Source organism: Brienomyrus brachyistius, chromosome 9 (genome assembly GCF_023856365.1).
Source record: "Brienomyrus brachyistius isolate T26 chromosome 9, BBRACH_0.4, whole genome shotgun sequence".
Taxonomy (NCBI): Eukaryota; Metazoa; Chordata; class Actinopteri; order Osteoglossiformes; family Mormyridae; genus Brienomyrus; species Brienomyrus brachyistius.
The window spans coordinates 2,377,978-2,399,001 of NC_064541.1; the positions used below are offsets into that span (position 1 = coordinate 2,377,978).

The 21,024-nt window shown below is 43.1% G+C and overlaps 1 protein-coding gene across 14 annotated transcripts in view; it reads left to right on the forward strand.

Moving 5' to 3' along the window:
* The window catches only part of LOC125748971 (uncharacterized), a 34,570-nt gene extending 16,597 nt beyond the window's left edge, over positions 1 to 17,973 (forward strand). For 5 of the 14 annotated variants that reach the window (XM_049025757.1, XM_049025758.1, XM_049025761.1 and 2 more), the window contains 9 exons: positions 1,290 to 1,316; positions 1,823 to 1,936; positions 2,881 to 2,976; positions 3,675 to 3,693; positions 4,040 to 4,056; positions 7,739 to 7,776; positions 8,427 to 8,475; positions 8,679 to 8,725; positions 17,691 to 17,973. In XM_049025757.1, coding sequence (XP_048881714.1) covers positions 1,290 to 1,316; positions 1,823 to 1,936; positions 2,881 to 2,976; positions 3,675 to 3,693; positions 4,040 to 4,056; positions 7,739 to 7,776; positions 8,427 to 8,475; positions 8,679 to 8,725; positions 17,691 to 17,795 — 512 coding nt within the window. In that variant the 3' untranslated portion in view covers positions 17,796 to 17,973. The remainder of the gene's footprint in view (positions 1 to 1,289; positions 1,317 to 1,822; positions 1,937 to 2,880; positions 2,977 to 3,674; positions 3,694 to 4,039; positions 4,057 to 7,738; positions 7,777 to 8,426; positions 8,476 to 8,678; positions 8,726 to 17,690) is intronic. The other 9 variants (XM_049025770.1, XM_049025769.1, XM_049025768.1 and 6 more) reach the window with 3 other exon arrangements.
* Positions 17,974 to 21,024: the final 3,051 nt, after the last annotated feature.

A 21,024-nucleotide genomic window follows, 5' to 3' on the forward strand; every position in this document is an offset into this window, starting at 1 on the left:
ATCCCCTGACTCCCCCAAATTCATCTTTGGAGACTTTAATCACTGCTCACCTGAAAAGTCTCTAAATGGTTTTCAGCAGTACATTACCTGCTCCACCTGTCAGGGGAAGACTTTGGATAAATGCTATGGATCTGTACCTGATGTATATAAAGCCTTTGCTCCTCCAGTTGGCACTGCTGATCACCACACTATCCTGCTAGCTCCAGCCTACACCCCTGTCATAAGGAGAGCAGAGAAGGTTGTAAAAAACATCAAGCAATGGACCCTCGACAGCACTACAACCTTGCAAGGTTGTTTTGAATCCACAGATTGGGACGGCCTCCTCTCCTCCTCCTGTAACATCAATGAACTAGTACTAGGACGCGGTATCTTCTTACATCACCTTCTGTGTAGACAGCATCATTCCCACTAAGGAGGTAATAATCTATTCCAACAATAAACATTGGATAACTAAACAACTTAAAGAAATTCTCAATAAAAAAAGAGAATATTCCTTACCGGCATAAATCTTGAGAAGAAGCAGGTTAACAAAGAGGTCAAAAGAGCCATAAAAATGCCAAGCTGTCATACAAGAACAAGGTGGAGGAAAAATTTGGTCAAGGATGCCTCCGCTCAGCCTGGCAAGGAATTTAAAATATGGCCCCCGTGAACACTGCCCCCACCACCAACAGGACGATCCAGGTAGCAGGCAGCATCCAGCATCCCTCCCCAACGACCTCAATTCCTTCTTCTCCAGGTTTGATACAGACAATACCTCCTGCCTCAGAGTGGCCACCTCCTCCCTATTAGAACAGATCTTACCTTCACCATCGAGGCAGTTGTGAAAGTCCTCAAAAACACCAAGGAGAACAGAGCACCTGGCCCAGACAATATTAGTGGCTGTGTTATATGTCATTGCTCTGAGCAGCTGGGGGGGGTGTTTCAGTTCCTGTTTCAAAGATCAGTAGAGAGCTGCATGGTTCCCCAGTTATGGAAGCACTCCATGGTGGTCCCCATCCCCAAGAAGAGCTCAGTCAGGGCTCTGAAATGATTTTTTCCCATTGAAATCTGATGCATTTTCAAAGTGTTCCTTTGATTTTTTCGGAGCAGTGTATATTTGATGAGGTTAAGTTAAAATGTTTTTAAAAATATAAACATGTTGTTAGCTCTTTTACTGTACTGTGTGAACACATTCTCCACTGAGTACAACACATAAGTTGAATGTCAGGTTTTTCAATCATGTAGAATTTCTTATGTTAAGGTCTGACTAGTTTGTTTAGCTTAACCTCAGCAGTCTTTATACGTGACAGAGAACTCCACGGTGGATCCTGTGTCAGGTAACTGATATTAATGAATCTAATATTGCATTTCTTTTCCTGATCTGTGAATAAATAAAGCTCTGCCTCTAAAAATCGGTGGCGTATCAAATTCCCTCAGTTGTCAACTTTGTCCCTTCAAATTAGCAGGCTGAGATATGGTGAAATATGGGGTGTGGATTTGGAAAAGCAGGTTCAGGTTCACGTACGTTTTTGTACATGGCCGTGTGCAAAGGGAAAAGACAAATTACCCTGTTTTCAGGAGAATGGAACCCATCTGGTCTGCAAAGGGGGCAAACATCCTACATCAGTAGGAATAATCTGGCAGTTTGGCATAAAGTATGTAATTGTCTTTTGACTTATAGTGTTGGAATTGGGTTCTCATATGTGGTAAATGACAAATACCAGATTTACAGCAAACACTAATCTGGCTAAAACAGGTACAATTTAGAACCATAAGTATGATAGGGACACTGGTGAGGGCAATAATTGCACCCAGATAATGACGCCTTGACATATAAACACAGATGATGGAGCTTCTTTTAGGCCAGGTGAAGGAAAGGCAGCCAGTAGAACAGGGAATCCCAGTCAGCCAGGCAGAGCAGAGAGAACCAGGGCGCGGCCGAGAGGTGCTGCTGAGGGTAAGAGCCGAAACAGGGGGCCTGCTGCACCAGGGCATGGGGGCAGTAGATTTTTTTCAAGGTATTTATTTTCTATTTTTATTTATAACGAAAAAGGTGTGTGGTTTGTGCAACTACCATAAAGGTCCTTGCAAATATTTATTAGAACAGGGGTGACCAATCATTCAGAAAGGACCATTATGTATGTGGGTTTTCATTGCAGCTGCCAAATTAGATTACTACAGTAATTAGAGGACTGATTGGCTGAAGGGTTTGAACAGCTAACCTAAAAGTTACCACAAAAACTCCATGTATACTCGCCCTTTAGTGTTAAGATTGCCCACATCTGCACTCAAATATCCATAAGGTTATAAGACATCGGAACACCTTTATATTAGAAGAATATATCCCTTAATTAGCACCCTAAGTATTTGAATTAGGGGTTCCCCACCTTTTGAGGTTCATGACTGGTTTATGCTGTACATAAATTTCACAGACCAGTAAAATGACCAGAGTGGTGGTGGGGCAATGGGTCAATGAGCAATTTCATAAGTTTAAACAGGTTCGTTTTTTCAGATGTGAACAGAATGCGTTTTCAATTGTGACTTTACATATTGTTGTTATTTTTATACTGTTGTGCTTGAGAGACACCATCAACCGGAATCAAATTCCTTGTATGTGTTCGCTCACATACTTGGCCAATAAACGCGATTCTGATTCTGATTCTGAATGCATGAGTGTGAGGGTCTTTAAAAATTGAAAATAAATAGCTTATTTTTGGAAATCAATCAAGCCCTTTACGAACCCCCCAGCATTCTGTGGCCCTGTGGAATATTTGCTATGGACTGGAGCCCTAACTGATAGAAGGGAAACTCCACAAAGGGTGGTCCAGTTCAGGATTCCCGTACCATGGACAGTGTGAGGTTTCTAGTCTGCATGACCCTGTGTTCTGTCTTCCTACCCAGATACACACTGGAATAAAGCAGGAACAGTGGGGGTACCTTGTGCTGTGGCTGCAATCCTGCTGGGAGCCGCTGCGGTCTTCCTGTACAGGAGACACAGTGAGTATCCCTGCCTGCGTACACGAGGCACATTCAAACTTACAGAATTACATTTTCTATAGGAAGCTGTTTGAGCGGGTAAATGGGCTGAAGGGGAGGTTTGGGACAGCGCAGTGTGAACGATGTAATGCGAATGATTGGTCATGTTCATGTTTTAGCTGAGCTGAATCTGTTTAGCCTCGAGCAAAGGAGACTAAGAGGGGACATGATCCAGGTATATAAGATTCTAACAGGTCTGGATACTGTTCAGCCAAATGGCTATTTCAAAATCAGTTTAAATATTAGAACTCGTGGCCATAAGTGTAAATTAATGGGAGAACATTTTAAAATGAACTGAGGAAGCACTTCTTTACTCAGCGTGTAGTTAGAGTATGGAATAGTCTTCCTGCTAGTGTAGTGCAAGCTAAAAGCCTGGGTTCCTTTAAATCAGAGTTAGGTAAGATTTTAACAACTCTGAGCTATTAGTTAAGTTCTCCCCAAATAAGCTTGATTGGCTGAATGGCCTCCTCTCGTTTGTAAATTTCTTATGTTCTTATGTTTAGTATTTGGTATACAAATACAAGCAATGTATTTAAAAATAATTTGAATTGTTTTCATTGATTAACTATGTTTGAAGGCTTATAAACATTTACATTGTAATCATAATTCAAGGTTATTTGAACTACTGTGACAGTTTAAAATACCTTATTACCTTTTAGGAAACCAGAAATTAACAAGGTGAGATATTATTTTTTTCTATGTTTACATTCTATAGCTACTATTATTATTTGTCTTTGGACATTGATTAACATAAATGATGACACTTTGCATGAATTCATAATGTATTCATCAGGCTTTAATGGAATATTCATTGCACCTGCATAATACATTCATAAGCAGCATGTAAATATACCTTATTATGTCTTAAAGCATTTCATTCATAATACATTTGAATGACCAATACATCACAGCTGTACCCAGGGGTGTAACACCAAATTTTGGGTTCAGGGCACAGTAGTGTAACCACCCCCCAAGTTGCAATTTGATTATCATTTAATAGCCGAATTCTTGTATTCGTTAACAGACAACTGCCAGATCATGGTAAGTGCAAACGTTTGGACTTCAATGGTAAAACCAGCGATTACTTAAACTAACAATAAATACTATTGCTGCCGTTTCAGATGTCTGCGTATATCTGCACATGTCTGCATATGTCTGCATACAGTATGTCTGCATATGTCTGCGTATATCTGCACATGTCTGCGTATGTCTGCATATGTCTGCATGTCAGCTCTGCGTCCTGTCTTTTCGTCGGTGCCACCATCTCCAACACAGATAACATAACTGGTCTCACTACTATCTTGTTACCTTCCCCTTCACCCTTGTTGATACCCATCTGTCACAAATCACTCCTGCCACTCTTCTTCACCCACTCCACCCTGCCTGCACTCTCTAAACCTCTCCTCCACACTCCCCATTATTCTGAACTGTTGATCCCATGTATTTAAACTCTTCCACCAACTCAACTCCCTGCATCTTCACCCTTCTGCTGTCCTCCCTCTCATTCATGAACATGTATTCTATCTTAGTCCTACTGACCTACTGAACTTCATGCTGTGGCTGATCACCTTCACCCCTCTGTAGTTACTACAGGTCTGCACATCACCCTTATTCTTGAAAATCACTACCAGTAGGCTTCTTTTACACTCCTCAGGCATTTTCTTTCACTGTCCAAGATTGTGTAAAACAATCCAGGTAAAAACCCAACTGCCATCTCACCTAAACACCTCCATGCTTCTACAGGTATATCATCTAGGCCAACAGTCTTTCCATTCTTCATCCTTACTCCCTCCTTGCTAACCCTCTGCACTTCTTGATTCCCTATCTCTACCTCATCCAACCTTCTCTCTCTCTCATTCTTTTCATGCATCCACTCCTCAAAGTACTTCTTCCATCTGCTCAACACACTCCCCTCACTTGGGAGTATGTTTCCATTATCCTTTATCACCCTACGCTCCTGCACATATTTCCCAGCTCGGTCCCTCTGCCTAGCCAATCAGTGCAGGTCCTTTACTCCCTCCTTAGTGTCCAACCTCTCATGCAACTCGCCATACCTTATCTGTAGCCTTCGTCACCTCTCTCTTCACCTTATGCCTCCTTACTGTATATCTCCTTGTACTCCTGACTACTTCATCTCTCTGTCTATCCCACTTCTTCTTCACCAACCTTTTCTTCTGTATACTCCCCTGAACTTCCTCATTCCACCACCAGGTTTCCTTGTCCTCCTTCCTCTGTCCAGATGTCACACCAAGCACCTTTCTAGCCGTCTCCCTTACCGTTTCTGCAGTAGTTGCCCAGCTATCTGTTAACTCTTACTGCTGCCCAGTGCCAATCTTAACTCCTCCCTGAACTCCACCTTAAAGTTCTCCATCTTCAGTCTCCACCATTTGATCTTTGGCTTTGCCTTCACTCTCTTCTTCTTGATCTCCAAAGTCACCCTGCAGGCCACCATTCTATGTTGCCAGCTACACTCTCCCCTAGTAATACTTTGCAGTCTCCAATGTCCTTTAGACTGACCCTCCTGCATACGATGTAATCCATCTGTGTGCATCATCCTCCACTCTTACAGTGGATATAAAACGTGCACACACCCTTGTAAAAAGGACAGAAAAAAAAGAGAAAAAAGGAAAAGAAGAAAAGAAAAAAGAAGGACCGTGGGTGTGGTGCTCTTTTGGTGATGCATAGTGTTGTTTTTGCACCAAACCTACCTTTTGGAATTGTGACCAAAACCTTAGTTTCATCAGACCATAACACATTTTCCACATGCTTTTGGGAGACTTGATGTATTCTTATTCAAAACTGAGCCGGACCTGGATGTTTTTCTTTTTAAGAAAAGGCTTCCGTCTTACAACCCTACCCCACAGTCCAGTCATATAGAGAATTCTATATGAATTCTTTCACATGTAGTACATAAATTCCTGCAGCTCCTTCAGTGTTGCTGAAGGCCTCTTGACAGCCTCCGTGACCAGTGTTCATCTTGTCTTTTCATCAGTTTTGGAGGGTCCAGTTCTCGGTAATGTGACTGTTATCCCATATTTTCTCCACTTATTGATGACTGTCTTCACTGTGCTCCATGGTATATCTAATGCCATGGAATTTTTTTTACCCTTCTTCTGACTGATACCTTTCAATAATGAGATCCCTTTGATGCTTTGTAAGCTCTCTGCAAATCATGGCCTTTGCTGTAGGAAGCAACTGAGTAAATGCCAGGAAAATCCTACTAGGAGAGCTGAACTTTATTTGGGGTTAATCAGAGTCACTTTAATTGATGGCAGGTGTGTCCCCAAAATGACTGAATGCTGTAATGAAATCAAAAGGTGTTTTTAAACAGTACAGTAAAACCGCGGATTGCGAGCATAATTCGTTCTGGAAACGTGTTTGTAATCCACAACACTCGTATATCAAAGTGAATTTTCCCATTAGAAATAATGCAAAATCAGATGTTTCGTTCCGCAACCTAAAAATATTCATACAAAAATGTTTAATACAAAATATAAAATAAAAATACATAAAACAAATTAACCTGCACTTTACCTTTGAAAAGAATCGTGGATGGTGTGAGGGAGATGAAAGAGAGAAGAGGAGGGTTATTTTGTAGAACAACTTTCACTATAATTAACGGAACCACTGCTATCTTTTGACTCACTGGAATCTTTTTCTTTTGTGCAACTTTAACAAGGAACCTATCCAATGAAAGCTACTTTTGCCTCCTTTTTTGATTTCATGGAAATGTGGACATTGCATTGTCGTTAAACAGATTCAGTTTGCACTGCTATGTCCTTATTTGGTTGGTGCTTTTCTACTAAATTTCGACTATGAGTGAGGCACGCCGACTGAGACCGAGCATGGGAGACAATTACCCACAATCCCGCAGCGATAGAGAAGAACCATCGACTGTTGTGATCATGTGACGCTTGGCAGACAAAGCGTATACATAATATTCGTATTGAAAGACCTTGCTTGTTTTTCAAGGTAATATTTATTTTAAAAAATTTGCTCGTCTTGCAAAACACTCGCAAACCAAGTTACTCACAATCCGAGGTTTGACTTATGCAACCAACTTATGGTAGGTTTTTTAGTGTTTATATTTTACCCCCTAACAGATTTGTTTGTTTTTCGACTTAATTGTACAGGTTATACTTCACATCAAAGATTTTAAAAGTTTTTAAATGATTTATTGTGATCTCATTTTTTTATATCACAAAAACCTGCCATTTTAATAGGAGTGTGTATACCTTTTATATCCACTATATGTGTCATCTTGTGCTCCTCCCTCTTCTTAACGTATGTATTCACCACAGCTATTTCCATCCATTTTTCAAAACGCACTACCATCTGACCTTCTGCATTCCTCTCCTTGACACCATACCTCCCCATAATCTCCTCATCACCCCTGTTACCTTCACCAACATGCCCAGTGAAATCCACTCCAGTCACCAATCTCTCTCCCTCCCCATCAGTTCATCCAACTCACTCCAGAAATCTTCCTTCTCACCCATCTCACACCCGACTGGGGCATATGCACTAACATCCATCATCACGCCTTCAATTTCCACCTTCATTTTCATCACTCTGTCTGACACTCTTTTCACCTCCAAAACACTCTTGCCATACTCTTCCTTCAGGATAAGTCCTACCCCATTTCTCCTCCCAAGCAACATTAACTAATAAACAATAACTTTCTAAATGACTTTTTATCCTCATCGACATGTTTTTTTTTCAGATGCCAGCGTGAGAATGGCAGAGCCAAGCAGTGACACGGTAATACTACAGAAATGTCATTAACATGTAAAGAAACTCAGATATAAGTTTATTTTATGGCTGAAAAGTTCCCTTGCTTGCGGAGGAGAGTGGGGAGTGAAGGGAATCCGCATGTTTCACTTCTAGATCTGTGAATGTGCCAGTTACTTGTTAACAGTTTTGTGCAAATTACTGAAAAATTGTATTTAGTTACAATTACTAGCTACTTCATTCAAAAGTAATTCAATTAGCCAATTTCTACATTTAAAAGAAATTAGTTACTAGGGAAAGTAGCTTTTGCATTACTTCATTTCTACTATTAATACATATGGCCCATTCATTGTGCGACTGAAAAGTCAGATGACTTTACAGGAAATAAAGTTAATATAAGTTTAATATTTTCATGCAAGACAAAAGTAATGTGTAGTAAACCCAATAAAATTTCACTACTTTTAAGTGGGTTATTTTAATTTGGAAAGTTAATTAGTTAAATTACTTGTTACTGCCGAAAGTAGTGGAATTATAGTAATGTGTTACTTTGTAATTTGTTACTATCACCACTGCTTGCTAATAACATTCTCATGTACTGGTGTCTAGCAGCCCTGTCTGCCATTGTCATACATTGCCAGCCTCTGATTTTCCAGCTTCTGCTTCTATATATTTTCCTACAGCAGTCCTGCAATAATGTCATCTATTCATCGATCAGCGATGCCCCTACTGGTGAGTCAGCTTGTGTAAATTTAATGTGACCTCTGTGAAAGTATAGTGAGTGCATAATGTAGAAAAATGTAAACTGTACTTCTTCTTCAAGAACATGACTCCAAGACCCGTTAGGAGAAGCAACCTTAGTCTTAGTTGTTATCACTATGGTGCTTGTAAATACAGAAGTGTAATAGGTCTGTCCTGCATATGTCGTTTGGCAGATCCAGTGACACGAGAGGAGAACAAGGTGCCTTCTATGATCGACACAGTCAGTACCAGTCTTGTATAAAGTACCCGAAAGTCACACTTAAGTATAAGTACAGATACCCTCCCAAAAAATTTACTTTGATAAAAGTTCACCAACTAGAATTCCACTCAAGTAAAAGTCTTAAAGTATCTAGTATTTACTGTACTAGAAATATCTGAAGAAATATCTTGGCATACAGCATTCATTGTTTGATCTTGTGTCAATTAACATAATTTGTTTATTTTATGTGTTTTTTACAATCTATTTTAGAAAAGGTCTTGACAGTAATTTAGCAAAGTGACATATTTCAGTTTTGACTGTTTTATTAACAGTTTTAGAGTCAGTATGTACTTATGTGCAAAATGGCCTCTGAAAGTTTAATGTTGTGAGTGAGACAGGAATACATGATTTTTGAAGCATTTAGTTATTGATTGCATTTTGTATGAAAGCAAAGCAAAATACTTAACAGTTTAGCCCACATAAGCTAATGTTGTGGTGACTGTATGAAGAGTTTTGAGAAAGCAACTTCAGTATTGCAGTATTTGTCTTAGCAATTGAAAAAAACTGTAAAATTCACACTGCCTTTCCAAACTGATTAGTGTGAGGAGCAGTGACAGATATTCCAGACTGATGGGCCATTGACAGTATGCAAAGGTCTGATGACTCCAAAGTCACTTCAAAGTTGTAACACTTTAGAAATCAAACCTCATACAATTCTTTGAATGTCTCATTCACCTTTGTGTAGCCAGCCCCTATGTCTATAAGCTTCAGAGCTCAAAAGTCTTGGCTAGAAATGTTTATAATGTGATTTTTTACAATTTGTCAGCACCACTGAAAATAGGTTTTTGAAAAGTGTATGTTTAAAATATCCATCCATCCATTTTCCAAACCGCTTGACCATTGGTTCAGTGTTCTTAGCTTAAGAAAACAACCTCGCCTTGATCCCCTGCAAACATATCTCTTTTTATTGTGGCCAAGCAGAGAAGTTAATGACACATTCACACGTCATTGTGTGCCCCCCACCCCCACCCCGTGAATATGCAGCCATCAGCAGCCTTTCAGACTGTTAGCCAGACAGAAAGACAGAACACACTAAGGAATGTGTCTGTTTTATTCAAGCACAGTACACAACCATATGTTTTTTTATTTTTCATTTTCTACTCTGTCCACCTTTATTCTCCACAATCAACATTAGTACTTTGTTTAGGCCTGTAATTAGTCTGTTACACGAATCTTGGGTCACTCTCCTCTCCCAAAATAACTCTATTGCTTGGACACGCTGCTGCTTTGTACCTGACTTGGCCTCCTTGCAGATGAAGTATTTCATCATGTGCCAAACAAGCTTTAAATCTGTTTAATTTTCATATACCACGCTGTCCCTCATTGCTTGACAATATCAATCTTATTAGTTTGTTTAGGTCTGTAATTATTATACTGCACACATCTTGGGTCTGCCTCATCTCCAAAAGGTGAAATAAAATACAAAATTCTAATTTCATCAATAAACTAACTAAAACACATTTTGATCCATATTTGCCTCACAACAGAAACAATTTCTTAAATTTCACAGGCCATTTATTGCAGTGTAGTCAGTTTATTAATGAAACTGGAATTTTGTCTAAATATAAGAAAATTATACTTGCTTAGGTTTTCATTTTTTATAGTGAAGTTAAGATACCTGAATCAGGTATTGTACCTGATTTCAGGTAAGTCACTTCAGCTTTCATAATCACTACTCTCCCTGGTGGATGGATGCATCATTGACAGTACTTTACACAGAGAGAGGGAAGGGGCGGATCATGCCGGCCCCCTTGTTCATTACATCATCGTGGGGGATCTCATTATAGTCAAGGTCCCACCCAGGTCCCAGCAGGGGCCAGCCAAAGACCAGCCAAGGTCCCATCATGAAAACAGAGGAAAATTCAAGCGGCTACATCTGTATCTGGGCCGTTGCTTGCTTGGCCAGGAAGGCTTCCACCCATCTGGAAAAGAGATCAACAACCACCAGACAATAACGATAACCTCTACAGGGTGTTAGTTCTATGAAATCCATCTGCAAATGTTGGAAAGGACCTTCAGCTGGAGGAGTTGTGGCAGTTGGTGGCTTCAATGCACGACCCATGTTGTGAGTCATACATGTGGAACACCTGGAAACGAAAGTCTGAGCATAAGCCGTGAATGAATGGGCGGCCCAGTGTCTCTGGACCAACTGAACCATTGCATCGCGTGAGGCATGGTCCAATCCATGGGCCACCTTTGCCAGTCCTGGAAAGGCAGACTTTGGGAGGAAAGGAAGGTTAGTTGTTTGTTCCCTCCAGACCCCATTACTCCCCACACTCCAGCTTTCCGTTTCCAGTTTGCTTTTTCCTCTGGCATTGCCCCTGTCTGTAGGAGAGAAAGGTCAGCAGGATTAGTAGTAATGCACATCATCAGCTTCACTGGGGCCTCTGGGTCCGTGGCGGCTTTCTTTGCCCACCAATCAGCCCAGTTGTTCCCCACACTCACCTCGTCCTTTTGCTTAGTGTGTGCCTTACATTTCACAATGGCTAAGCATTTTGGCAGCTGAATGGATTGGAGAAGGTCCTGCACAAGTGAATGATGTTGAAAAGGTTTGCCTGAACTTGTGAGAAATCCTCTCTGTTTCCACAGTGCCCCATGGTCATGACAGGCTCCGAACGTATACCTTGAGTCAGTAAAAATAGTCACTTTTTGGTTTCTCATTTTATTACAAGCCTGAGTTAGGGCATACAGCTCTGCTGCCTGCGCGGACCATGTCCTTGGTAACTTCCCTCCTTCTATTAATTCCCCATTCGGCCGGACACCTGCATATGATGTGGAGGACTCCCCATTCTCCAGCCGGAGTGAACACCCATCCACAAAAACCAGGTCTCCCTCTGTTAGGGGGTCCTCTTCCAAGTCATCCCTAGGCTTTGCCAATGCCTGCGTCGCCTCAATGCAATCATGCTCGTCACCTTCCACCTCAGTGGGAACTAGTGTAGCACGATTGACTGCTCCACATCGTTCTATCGTCACATTTGCTAAAGTTAGCAAAACGTTCTGATAATGGATCAGCCTAGCAGCAGTTAGGTGAGAGGTTTTTGCCTGAGTCAGAAGGGCATGTACTGCATGAGATGTGCGGACCTGGAGAGGATGCATTTGCACTAAATCAGATGACATCAACACAGCTTCAGCAGTGGCTGCCACAGCCCGAAGACATGCAGGGAGGGAGCACGCCACAGAGTCCAACTTCCTAGAAAAGTAAGCTTTCTTTTCCCTGGGAGTTCAGGACATGTCCTAGGTAGTGCACTTCAGATCTTACCAGCTGCAGCTTGCTTTTAGAGGCCTTATGTCCATTCTCTGCAAGGAACGACAACAATGCTCGCGTATCTCTCTCACAACTCTCTCTCGTTTCTGCACACAGCAACAAATCATACTGCACCAGTGTACTTCCCCCTGGGGGGGTGAAGCGCTCTAAGTTTTTTCCTAGCTCCTGAGCATAAACACTCGGTGACTCAGTATAGCCCTGTGGCATGACTGTCCAGGTGTACCTTTTCCCTTTAAAGTTGTGTGCAAACCAGTACTGAGAGTCTGGGTGAACTGGAACAGAGAAGAAAGCATTTGCCAGATCAATAACTGAAAACCATTTAGACTCTGGGGGTATGGATGATAGAATGGTGATTGGGTTAGGGACTATGGGCGCTCGCGGATACACTGAGTTATTTACCCCCCTTAGGTCCTGCACAAATCTCCAGGACCCATCTGCTTTTTTTACTGGCAGGATGGGGGAGTTCACTGGAGAATAGCTTATCTCAACTATGGCCCCGCGAGCCAGCAAATCGCCATGCACTTTTTCAATTCCCTCTTCTGCTTCTCTGGAGAGGGGGTACTGCGCGCACTGTGGTCTGTACTGAGACTTAGGCATTACCCGTAGAGGTTCAGCCGTCACAATTTGCCAAAAATCATTTTTCCCTTTTGCCCAAAGGTGTTCTGGGATCTCATCCAGCCATGCTGGTGAATCCTCACTCTCTACAGATTGTCCTTTTGTTCTATTATAGCAATGAATTTCCCGTTTTACCTCAACAATTAAAACCTTGTCATACCTTTGTACAGTCCCGTCCTTAGTTACCCATCTACCTTTCTCCACATTCACCCAATCATCTCGCTCCTTACACTCTTTTACCCATAATCCTAGAATTTTCCAGTTTTTACCTTCTACCTTTCCCAAAGAGACATGTGGAACGCCTTCATCTCCAGGGCAGAACCAACGAAGCTGTTGTTCTTGGAGTGTCACAGAAGCAGCAGTGGCTTGATGTCCTACGTAAATACAGTCAATTTGAATAATTTCAGTGGGAAATCCCTTTTCTATAAAGTCTTGCATATTATCCAGGTTGTGTTGAGTGGGGTTGTCCACATAAGTGGCTGTGTAGTGGAGTCGCGGTGCTGGTTGTAGCTCTGCTGGAACCAGGTCTCTGCCAATGGTGTCATCTCGCAATGTCCAGGTGATATAAGCTGGTGTCTTGACAGCAGGTTGATCATGCAGCAAGGGAAAAGGGCCTAATGTGGGTGATGTAATCTCCATTCCTTCACTGTTCAGCGTTATGCTGCATTCCAGTTTACACATTAAGTCTCTCCCCATCAAGTTCACAGGGCAGGCGTCATTAAGCAGAAATGCATGTTTCACTTCCCTTCCATTCTGCAGGGTGACAGGCAGTGACAGTGTCTATTGCAAAGCCTGTTGCAGACCCAAAGAGCCTACAACCATGGCAACAGCATTACTGGGGGGGGCCCCGGCATGTCAATAGATCGGATGGTTGATCTAGTTGCCCCTGTGTCAACTAGGAATGTCAGTTGCTTCCCAGCCACAGTGACACACATCATTGGGTCAGTCCTTGCACACCGGGTTAGGGCGAGGAATTGACCCTCTTCATCGCCCTCCCCCTCACACCTTCAGGCTGTTTGCGGATCAGGTCCCCGAGATGGAGCATGGGGCGGCGGATTCTGAAGCCTTTCATCTCGCTTTCAATGATCATCTCATTCTGTCCCTCCGCCTCGTTGTTGAGTGGGCAATCCTTCTTCCAGTGATCCACCTTTCCACACAGGAAACATCCTTGTTCACCACCTTGCCTGCTGGTACCTCTGCCCAGTCCACGGCCTCTGGCACGTCTTCCCCATCCACGGCCTCTGCCTCGATTCTGTAATCCACCCTGGTTATAGAACTGGACCTGAGCCATCATCAGTTGTTGTTTCTGTTTCTCACCACTCTCCTGTACAGTGTTCTCGGCATGGGTGGCATATCGACGAATTTCATTCATGTCTGATTGCTGCCACTCGATACAGGTGGTTTTCACCATCTGTTGGATCTTTGGTCTCACTCCGGCAACAAAAAGAGTTTTCATGGCTGCTTGCTGCTGCTCCTCGTCATCGATGCCTGAATAATCCACCATGGCTTGGTTCAGACGTTGTTCCCATTGGCTGACAGTCTCTCCCTCTCGTTGTTTCTCCTTCTGGATATTTCCCCAGTCTGGGTTCCGCTTAAACTTTTCCCTTATCCTGTTCCCCAAGTCAGTCCACCTTGCGAAGAACCCGTCAGTGCCCCGTGCACCTCCTTCGAAATCACCACAAACTGCTCCCCAGTCACTTTTCAGCTTTTTCCGCAGAATTTGGACCCATTCGGTACTGCTGGGTTGGTAAATGTCGTCCAGGTTCATTACCTCCTGCCAGAAGGGTGTCCTCCCACCTCTCGTGGATCTTGGAAGGAGTTGACCACCTCTCTCAGCTCAGCCAAGTCCCAGTTGCGCTGGATGTACACCATCCTTGGTGTCCCATCAGGCGCAGGGCCCCTTGGGTCAGGCATCTCCACCAAGGGGTACAACTGCGATGGCTGTGAGGCTGAGTCTCCCTCCCTTTGCAGCAGTCTCTGGCTCTGTCTCAGCGGCAGGGCTCCTGCTTCCCCCACTGCGTCATCTTCCTCCTTCTTCTCTGAGGGAGGGGCAGTGGCCTCCACAGACGCCGGTGCTGCTGCAGCTGCTCCTAGCTGAGGATGATAAGCAGGGGGAGGGGGCACATTCGGCAGAGGAGGGTACAGAGGTATCTCTTCCTTTTTCTTCTTAGTATTCTGTAACACCATGCTGAGGGATTGGGCCTGAGCCTCATTTTTAGCCCTTTCAGCGTTTAACTCCGCTGTCTCCCTGGCCAGTTTGTCCCGCAGTCCCTTATTATTTGCCTTTTTCTTTTCTAATTATTTCAATTTAGCCACATATATCCACTTTTCAAACTTATCAATATCCCCATATTTTCCACAACATCCTACAACATTTTGCTTAGTATTACACGCTTTGTATGTTGCATTATTGTTGGATCAAACGTGCCGTCCACAGGCCAGCGCCCGCTTGTAATTTTACTCCATTTGGCACATTCTTTGGTAAAACTCTCTCCCATCTCAGTCTCGACCACATCGTGACAAGTAAGTTTCTCGCCAGGCTTTTGACAACTGTGTTTTCTCATTTGTTTTTCAAATTTTGTCATACCCTCTGGGTTGTATGCAGGATCTGGAGCCCATTTGTTTTCTTTGCTATTTGAACTGCCCATGACTTTTCCTATCTGTTCACCAGTTACCATCAACAAAGCACTTCAGGAAATTAAACAGTTTACTTTGTTGCGAAAGCAGAAGCAAGTTTCTTCGTTGCAATAGAATTTGCGAGAAAGCAAAAGCAAATTCCTTCCTTGCGATAGAGCAAGCTATTTATTATAGACACAAAGCCCTAGCGCTCCTTCGCTAGAGAGCATAAGCAAATATTTTGTTTTTAGCAGGATTGGAGGATAATATAATTAATATTTTATTATGCGCACCAGACACACATTCCAGCAATATAAATTTTGACTTGTGTCTCTGTCCTCATAAACGAGACAAATTTAGTTTGGGCATGGCCACTTGGCCTCCGGCGCTTTTTACACTGGTATCTCTGTCTAATTTTCTGGACACTTATTAGTTCGTTTACCTGATATTTTGCACTAGACAACACAACACATTCACATTCATCACAACCACGATGAATTTACACGCTTCACACATTCACACAATTTCCTCCGGCAGGACACGAATCACTGCGCGGCAGCTACTATTCATTCACTTCCCTGGCAGGACTCAGTCCGCTACCAGGCTGCCCCCGGCAGAGCCGTGTTAGCTGCCCGACGGGACAGTTTCCATACACAACCTTGTTCACCCCGGTGGGGCAAATGCCAACCAACCGGCCTGTTTTCACTCCCTCGTGAAAACCCTTTCACTTCCCTGTGAAAGACCTGTGTCTCTGCAGACACCTGAATTTGCTTCCTTGCAAATATCTGTATTCACCTTCTTGTGAATACGAGGATCCTCCCGTGGATCGCAGTCCACTAGCGCTTTTCCCAAAGTTTGTCAAACAGCACATATAGATACTATATAGACTTAAACATCGACTTGCGATTAAATAAATCAACTTACAATTTTTCCCTTTAATTTTGGTCCGTTGATCGGATTGGGATGTCCAGACGTTCGTCCGACGAGGATGGGATGCTGAGCCGGATCGAGTGACTTTTTTCCTCGCTCCTTGGCTGGCAGTGACGTCTCACCGCTCCCTTCTAACAGGACACCTCGTTCCTCGCCGTCTGTGTGCTCTGGCTAGTCCCTTTCTCCAATCCCGGACAAACCCCCAAATCTGTGGAAGAAATTTCTCGAAGTCCGATGTTTAAGTGTTTGACAGAACTTTATCATTCGATGAGCTCAAAGGGAACAGACACTCAGCAATCATGCGTCTCGTGTTCTGCTCCCCGAGCAACAAATGCATACATCTTTTATGGCCTAAAATGCGACAGTCATCTGACAAATCAAGGACAAGTCAGATATCTGGACATTCCAGTTACTTCTGCCTTTCAAGGTCCAGGCAGTTCAAAGAAAGTTTGGCCATCTGGAGATACCAGTTTCTTCTACTTTTTCAAGGTCCACCTATCAGCTTAGAACAAGTCTATCTATTTGGGACTTTTCCGTTTGCTATATTATTCTGGGACTCGTTGTTCTCTTTTTCTACATTTTATATTATCCAATACGATGCATTCATTTTATAATATCTTCTGCAACAGCTTACTTCTCAGGTCATGCCTTTGCTTTGACCTGGGCCTCTTGCTGAACAAGCAATATACGGCAAACATGTTAGTTCCTCTATAGAAAATAGAAATTTCTTACTTAAGCAGATTTGCATTATTGTTTGATACATTCAATTAATGACAAGTAAATTACATTGTTTCAACCACTATGTGTAAATCAACAACACATTATAAATTCAATTGTTAATTACTGATTAGGTAATGCATTTTGCATAATCATCTATATTCCATTATTGATTACTGATTAGCATAATCAAGAATTTTCTATCACACTGGCCTACCCTGCCTTTCTCCCTGTTCCTGCCTGCATCTTTGCTTGCCTCGCCCGTTCCATCCCATCGTCTCCTTGGACTGATCTCCCTGGCTTTAACCCTTCCGCACTCGACTTTTATATATAAAAGTTAGATTAAGCTTGCTAGGATGTTTTATTCAGAATTTCACCTTTTTAAAGCATGTTTGATTATTTGCGACAAAATTTTTACAGTTACACCACCTTATTGCCAGTATCCCTCAAATATTTTCTCAAAATTGATTAAAAACAGAAATTATAGACTATGTCCACAAAAAAAAAAGATTTAATTTTTTTTTAACACTTTACAATTTTTTAACAATTTAACAATTTCACGATGTCTTTGACATCATGCAGTATGTTTGTGTGCAGTTATATAGTCTGGGAGTAGAGTTATGAACAATATTTTCCATTAAAGTATGAGTTGGTGTGAATTCCCAACAGTGACAGCTAAACAGATGTGTGTGTGGCTTTTTATATTTTGATTAATTGATGATTATGTGTTGAGATGTGAAATGTCCCCCTGCCTCTCTCCCTTTCTCTTTTACACTCATCCAGCCTGATGCTGATCACTGTTATGCCACAATCTCTGAGGTGTCCCCTGAGGTGTCCCCTGCTTCCATCATTGCAACCACCAACTACAGCACTGTACAGCAGCAATGAAAGCAGATTACATTAGTCAAACGTCTTTCCTAAAATCATTTTTAATGACACATTATGGATTTTGTAATATACTAAGGATTGTTGAGAATTATAGGATCTAAGAAGAAACTGTGCTTTACACTGTTGTAATCCTGAAACAAATTACAAATAAAGGATTGCAAAGGCTTTCATTTTTCAATACCTGTTCTTGATTGGTATTCAGATAATTCTTATGTAGACATCAGCGTTGCTCATTGATAAAGTTGGCCAATATCACTTTTCTTTCCATAATAGCTGATATTGACATTTATTATGATATCATTTTTAACTGTGCCTTGGGAGGAGAGGATGGAAGAGGTGCAGGAGAGGAAGAGGGGTTAGTAACAGGAACTGCTGGATGCCTGCTGCAAGAATGGGTGGAGAACCAGGCATATGCAGCCCCATATTAGCTCTCTGGTTCAGACTGCATTTTTCCATCTCTGTTGCATTACTTGCCTTGCCCTTCCTCATTTATTTATTTCCTCATTTATTGATACTGAAACATGCTTTCATCTCTACTTGCCTTGATTATTGTAATGCATTGTTTATTTTCTTCCTTGTCCACAGATTATCATATGTTCAAATCCCTGCTGCCCATTCGCTGATGTGTACTAAAAAAGTCCAGGATATAAATAATCTTCAGGATTTTTTGATTAACAAATCAAGGAGGCCAGTTACTGTCAGAATCAAATATATGGTGATATTTATCACTGATAAAGCTCTTTAAAGACCTGCTCCTTATTATCTTTCTGACCTTCTTCCCTACAAACCAGCTCACGGTACATAGGTTTAAATTATCTTCTACCCAGCTAATGGAACATTTCCAAAACTTTAGCCTTTAGTGCAGTCAATAAAGGCAGTTATTACGTCACCTCATCACAAGTGCAACAGAACTAAAAATACCCAAAATAGTGACATGTGCCAAAACACACAAAATATGTTATCACTATAACACTGTCACCATTAAGAAATCAATCTTGATCAATAGATGTCACACCCTGCCTACCTGCCCCTCCTGCTTCTCCCTAGTAGGGCTCTAATGAGCCACACCTGTTCTGGGTTTGTCTCTCCTCTTGTTCCTGCTCCCTTGTTAACTCACTCCAGCTGCCTCTTGTTTATCCCCTCGTCAACCCAGTGTATAAGTGCCTGCCGGTCTTGTGTTCCCTAGTTTTTTCATTGATGTCACTCTCTGCTTTGGTCATGTTTGAACCTGGTTCCCACTGTTAGTTTTAGATCCTGTGTGATCCTTTTGGTTTCAGTGAAGTCCCTATGTTTCCCCTTAATCCTGCTCCTGCATCCTCCATCCTCAACAGCAACGTGATACTAGGTACCTCACTCAAAGCTGCTTCCATGCTGAGAATAATTCCAATGGGTTTAAAGAAGGGGAATATGGTGCTAAGGACTCCATTGATGTGCATGGTGGCCAGCAAACTATATATTCCCTGCCAAGACTGGAGTTCTGAAAACTGAGATTGTCCCAAATAACTACAAATTGTGACGTGTTAGATATCACCACTCCGCTTTCATTCTCACGAATAAGAGCATTATGATGTGCCCCCCCCAACAAATCAAGGAGGCAAGCTGTATTGAGTTGGCAGCATGGTGGGTTACACCGTCCTCTGATATGGCTGCACATGCGGTGATGCTACCACCATGTTGACCAGACAGATCTACTGTGGCTCTATGGCATAATGTGTTTCTGCCACATTGTTTGACTTTGTTCATGATCAATCCTGCTGTGCTCCATCACTTTCTGCATAGCAATCACCAGCAAATTAGGCCAAATTACACATGAACCTGAAATAGTGTAACATCACTCAGAGAAAACATTCCACAACACACCAGTGCATTATGCTTCATGGTCTCACATTACAATGACACCGAAAGGAAAAACTTTTAGTCCTTCACCCTTTCATTATTTCTGGAACCAGAACCCTGTACAGTTGTTTTTTTGAAAGAGCATTTCTCTACAGCATCCTGTCTATGGTAGAAAGACTCACAAATATGATGTTCTAAAAGATCCTGTCATGTACGATAGCACTCTGGACTTCACAAAGTGGAATGGCATTGTTGGCCTTCACTGTGCTGACCACTGCTAACGCTCATTCTGGTGTAAACAATGGTAAGTGGTGCAGTCTTGAAATTGCACAAACACAAATCCATGTGTAACAGTACAAGTATATAACTGATATGCAATGTGGAGGATTCAGGGCCGGTGTCAGAGCGGATCTACCGGGCTGGCATCTAACTGACTATGGGGGGGCACTATCGATCGTGAACTATATTCATATGAGCGACTGTCACGCCCGGCTCGTACGATCCTCGTGTGTGCCACGCCCCCCTGCTTATCCACGTGTGCTTCCCCAATCGTATCCAGCTGTACCTTGTTATTTCGCCATGTCTTCTGTGTATTTAGTCCACGTCTTGCCCTGCCTTGTGGTCCGTCATTGATGTTAGGTATTGTTAGTTGGTGTTTCCTCGCTGTTTCCCTGATGTTCCCCGTAATAAATCCCCAGTTTTCCCCTTCTTCTGCCTGCCTGCCTGCCTGCCTCATCCCTGCCTGATCCTTCCTGCCCGCCTGCCCGTTCGCCTTACCTGCACTCTGACAGAATGACGGACCAAACGAAGAGGAAACGGCAGAAGAAAAAGCGGAGAGAAGGGAGATCCGTGGAGGTGCCGACGATCTGCCTGGGAACCTACTATCTCGCCGCGGCTTCGCTCCCGGCTGAGTATGGGGAAGAACCCCCCCTGGTCCGGACACCGGTGAGCGTCGTGCCGGATCAGCCTGTCCTGTCCGAGCCTGATGAGCCGGTTCCAAAGATCCCCGACCCAGTTCCACTGAGGATCGCCGATCAGTTCTTCCCCCCCAGCGACTTTACTGGAGGGTGATGGAAGATCCGGCCACCTAGGACTCCCTGGAAGCAGTCCAGCTTGCCACGCGGCAGCAGCAAGACTTTGCCGCGTTCTCTCCCGCCTCTTCTCAAGGCGACTTGGAGAGATTAGCAGAGGGCCTGGGGAGGCTGCTCCAGTTACAGAAAGCCCCGCCCCCTGCTGCACTGCCCGAGCTGGAGGTCCCAGCTACGCCCGGGGCGCTTCCTCCACATCTGCCTGCTGCAGCCGCTATGCCCGGGGCGCTTCCTCCGCCTTTGCCTGCTGCAGCCGCTACACCCGGGGCCCTTCCTCCGCCTCTGCCTGCTGCAGCTGCTACGCC